This window comes from Berghia stephanieae, chromosome 2, assembly GCF_034508935.2.
Source record: "Berghia stephanieae isolate SIO BIC M18660-M18661 chromosome 2, UCSD_Bste_1.3, whole genome shotgun sequence".
In the NCBI taxonomy this organism is placed as follows: domain Eukaryota; kingdom Metazoa; phylum Mollusca; class Gastropoda; order Nudibranchia; family Aeolidiidae; genus Berghia; species Berghia stephanieae.
In genome coordinates this window covers 79,571,719-79,576,718 of record NC_088361.1, presented here as the reverse complement: position 1 = coordinate 79,576,718, position 5,000 = coordinate 79,571,719, and the positions used below count along the sequence as shown (strand labels likewise).

Genomic DNA, 5,000 nt, shown 5'->3' with positions numbered 1-5,000 from the left:
AATTTGAATATCTTATTATCTTAAACCAAGGTTATGTTTTTTCTCTTGTTTTTTTTCTGATTTAAGATTAACGTTCTGAATGGTTTAGTGGAAAATAGGAAGGCAGTGACAAAAATGCTTCCAACATAATTAGAATTTCTCGACTGGGGATCAAATCTTAGAACTTTCAGATCTGCACATCATAAAGTCTGAGGCTACACTCCTAGTCGAGGAATGTTAATTTTTAGTGGATGTTTTTTCTTTTATTTTTCTAAAGGTAGTATAGCAAATCTTGAGTAATTAAAACCAAACTTTTGTTTACTTTACCTGTTAAATATTTCATGGTCAGCCCCTGTTGCCACCTTATGGATTGTAAGAATTCTGAGTGGCATTGGTGGCCCAGCTGTTTGACTATAAGTATTATAACAAAGTAAATGGATTTTGTGCATAGCCAGGAACCAGATGGGTGATAATATAATATTCATTGTGTTTTTACAGCTATTAAGCCCATGACAGGGGAGTTTATGAGCTCCTTGTCAAAATATAATCCTGGTATTATCATCATCTATCCTGACTCCATCGTGCTACTCTGGGCACAAAGTTAAATACACTTTGTTTTAACGTTTTGCTTGGTACATTAAATGAAAAAAGTAATTTCCGACTGAATTGTTGAGAATCAACAGTAAAAAGTGCTCTGCCAACTCTAAGACCATGAATCCATCAACATGTCTGTATCTTCGTTCATAACTGCTGAATTTTTGGAGCTGCTAGATGCTTTGCGCGTCCTCTTATCCGACTTCTTCCCCCCGCCTTGGTGATTGGCATTATTTACGACCAAGGAACTGTTTCCCCCGCCGTTTTGTTTAGGAAAACCCTGGTCAGTGTTGTCTTCGTGGAGGTGGTTGATGATGCAGACCGTTTCTGACGTCTCCTCTTTGTGGTGAGTAAAGGAAATGTCTTGGTCAACGTAGGCTGGTTTCTGTTGACGTTTATTGTAGCGTACCATGAGGATGACGATTATTATGATGACGATAAGACCTGCCAGCCCGGCGGACACACCGATGATGAGGATTTTATGGTCGGACTCTGGTGAGGATGAAATACTCGGTGCGTGTTTTGCCCCTTCCTGATTGTTCGAGTTTGGGTTTGGAGAATTATAGTGATTTTGATGCTTTGAATCATAGGTAGTAGTGGCAATTGTTTTCATAACCCGTGTTGAAGTTGTTTGTGGGACAATAGTTTGAACTGAAGGATTGGTTGATGCATTTTGGATTGCTGTTGATTTGTTATCGTTGCTCGTGGATACTGCTGTAGCCTGTGTAAAAAACGTTGTGGAGGGAAGTGACGAAATTCTTTTGGTATTAGTTGACGGAATATATGGTATTTTTGCAGAGGAATTTGATTTTGTTGTTTTCTTGGCTGTGGTAATCAATGCTGTGGAACGGAGTGTTGAATTTTTAATCGTACTTGGCAAAGTTGATAGACTACTTCCCTTATGCGTTTTGTATGACAGAGTCGTAGAAACGTTGACACGTGAGAACGTAACATGTTTGTTGGTTGTTGATATTGGATGAGTCATCGTTGGTACAGGTGTTAATGTTCTAGTGCTTTTTAATGGAGTTGTAGTTTGCGATACAGGCTTGGTTGTTGTTTTACTGAAAGTTGCTATAGTCATAGAATAAGAAGCAGAAGCAGATGTTGATAGCAAACTTGACTGCGGCAATTTAGTGGATGGGTTGATGGTGACATTAGTTAAAAGTTTAGTAGAAATGGATTGAGGTGTAGATTTTGGATACAGAGGTGATGGTGAGAATGTAATAGTAGGTTTATACTTTGTTGTACTTTCAGTTTCAGAAGAGGATTTCATATTTGTAACAATCAAAGTTTGAACTTTGATACTTGTTGGTGTTACTGAGGACAAATGGGCTGTAGATGAAGCATCCATTGTTTTCATTGAAGGTAACTTTGTCGGCACGCTTGATATTGTTGGTATTTTGCTTGAAGTTGTCGAACTTGTCGAAGTAGTTACTGTTGTAGATGTGGTTGTAGATGTTATGATGAAATCTGATAAAGGAATATCGATGATTGGTTTGCCTTTAAGATATGGTGGTGAAGTGCAAATCATGTTTTTTACCTGACTAAATTTGCGAGGAGATTTTCCTATCCATGTCCGAAGAGGAATAAGATCATCATTGCACCGCCATGGGTTTTCTGTTGCTCTCACAGAACGTAACATAGGCAACGCTGTTAACAGACTGGTGGACATATGCTCCAAGTTGTTGTCCATGATGTTTAGGTACAGGACAGATGAAAGAGACCATAACATGTGAGTACTATTCAAAAGGTAACTAACCAACGACGGACTCCGACGAAGACTAAGCGTTGATAACGCAGGACAATCTCTGAAGAAATTTCCCTTGATCTCAATGTTATCACTTTCAAATTCTGACATCTTTAGGCGTGTCAGGCTTGTAAGGCCTCCCAGAGCTCTAATTTGTATTTCTCTCACCGGGTTTCCTTCGAGACTAAGTATTTGTAGTTTCCGTAGCCCATGAAAAGTCAAGTTGTACATCGTCCTAATGTCGTTATCGTCCAAATATAGGGATACCAGCATTGGCAATCGGCCAAATGTGTAAGCGGCCAAATTAGTAATTGAATTATTCCTCAGAGACATTGTTCTCATGCTAGAATCATGAGCAAAGGTATACATAAAAATATGCTTTATAAAGTTATTGTCAGCATTGAATGTCTCGATATTGGCGGGGATGTTGTCTGGAAGCTGTATGAGTCGGTTTCCGCTTATATCCACTTGGTGTAAATGGGGTGAATGCGAGAATGCGCGGGAGTCAATATGAGTGAGTTGATTGTTATTGATATATAAAACAGAGAGATACAACTGGCCTCGCAAATCCGAGAATGTGATGACATTGATGCTATTGTTGCTGAGTCTGAGAATATTTAATGACCAAGGAATTCCTCGTGGAATTCTAGAGAGCTGGCACTCCGACAAATCCATGAAAGACAAAACATCCAAACCTCTCCACAATTGATCTGCTTGTTTTATTGGGTTTCCTCTCAAAACCAAGTAAGAGAGTTTACTAAGTTGTGAAAAAGCCCCGTCAGATACCGTTGAAATCTTGTTTTGAGAAAGTATCAAGTACTGGAGATTGCCAAGGCCAGACAGCGAATCGTCGTTTAATTCTGGGATTTGGTTAAGACTGAGGACAAGTCTTTCTATGTTAGGTACATTTATAAACAAACCTGTAATGTTGGAAATACGATTGTTGCTCAAGTCAAGTACTTGAAGTGAGGGTAAATTTATAAAAGCATCGGGGTCAATGTCTTTGATTTCGTTACCTCCAATATGCAAGCGTTTAAGTGACGTCATGTTCACAAAAGTTCCTGCTTCAAGTCTCGTAAGACGATTGCGCCTTAAATTCAATGTTTCTACTTTAGTAAGACGTGTCAATCTCTCTGGCTGGATTGTATCGATGAAGTTCTCTTGGAGATCAATATATATGGTTGTCTCTGAGAGATCTAGAGGAATTTCTTGAAGGTTTCGGCCATAGCAATCAGCTTGGTGTACTGAACATGCACACTGAGTAGGGCAAGAAGCTCCTGATAATGAGATTGTCATAAAAACTATCAGCGCATAAACCAACATCATCGTATGTTGAGACTCCATTCTAGTACTTGTGTGATCAAATTAAGTATTTTTAATTTTAAATCACACGAATAGAAAAGGAAGTTTTCTTAACGTAATAAAATCACAAATATCAATACACTCAACAATAAAGTTTCCAAGGATAGATATTTGTCATGAAAATAGCATATATTATCATCATTAAATCCTTCACTGTCGATGGTCGTTACAATAACTGCTTGACAAGTAGCGAAACAAATTATTTTCTTATATGCACTTATAAGCTCGTGGATACTTCGTATCACACACACAAACACACACACACACAATCACATACACACACACACACGCATACACTTATACACATACATACATACAAAATACATACATAATGGAGCGCAGGTCAAAACACTTTCCTAATTGAAAGCAATGTTTTCATTCTTTGGTAGGGACTACATGTATGAATCACTGTTGAAAGTAATCAAACTTAGAATGGGAAATAGAACTTTTACAGTATATCTACTTGTATGTAATAATTTAAAAAAACACTTTTATTTTATCACAATGATACCGAGGAATGGAAACCATCTTTAAAATTTTCTCAATGATAGGATACAAAGAAGGCATCAATCAAAACCAAAAAAAAAAAAACAACAAACAAACAAACAAACACAAAACAAAACAAATACTCCTATACAAATCGACCGCTACAAACTAAATTGTGTCTGGTCGAAAGCTCAATTTTTTTAAATCCCCCAAAAGCACAAAACAAAACAAAACAACAACAAAAAAGGAACAAAAACAAAGACGAAAAGAAAAAAACCAAAAACGACCCCCCCCCCAAAAAAAAATACACAACAAACAACTCCCCCCAAAACAAAACAAAAACCTATAGAAGCAACAACAACATGAAAAGAAAAAGTGTAAAGATCAGTAGTAGAGCACTCTCCTCGAAAGCTAAGGATTTGGTGTTTATACCAGAGATTCGAGATGTTTTCTGACCCCACCCTCTCCCCTTATGTCCACTCTGCAGTGATTAAGTAATTAGGTCTATCAGTCAGTTGTAAGGTTAAGAACTTTGCGATAGACAGGTATCCTATCGAGAGGGTAGTGATCAATTGCTACTGAGTCCATTTAACGCTGCAGAAACTGGGAGTAACCTGCTTTTCAAGGGTTGTAACTTTGGTTTAAATGTAAGTTCTCAACAGTGACAATGGTAAATTAGATGACCCAAACTTGACAACTTTCACAGATACAGTTGTGAATAGGGTTCTTGACATTTATATATTTCCAAATATATTAGCAAATCGCTGTATAAAAGTAGGCGGATCGCCCTTTTCTCAGTTTTAGACGCAAACAGGCATTCCCCCCCCCCCCA

The 5,000-nt window shown here is 37.8% G+C and overlaps 1 protein-coding gene across 1 annotated transcript in view; it reads right to left on the bottom strand.

The window, feature by feature from the left end:
* The window catches only part of LOC144965604 (uncharacterized), a 5,106-nt gene extending 483 nt beyond the window's left edge, over positions 1 to 4,623 (bottom strand). The window contains exon 1 of the mRNA XM_078901143.1: positions 1 to 4,623. This exon is cut by the window's left edge and continues 483 nt beyond it. Coding sequence (XP_078757269.1) covers positions 683 to 3,664 — 2,982 coding nt within the window. The 5' untranslated portion in view covers positions 3,665 to 4,623 and the 3' untranslated portion in view covers positions 1 to 682.
* Positions 4,624 to 5,000: the final 377 nt, after the last annotated feature.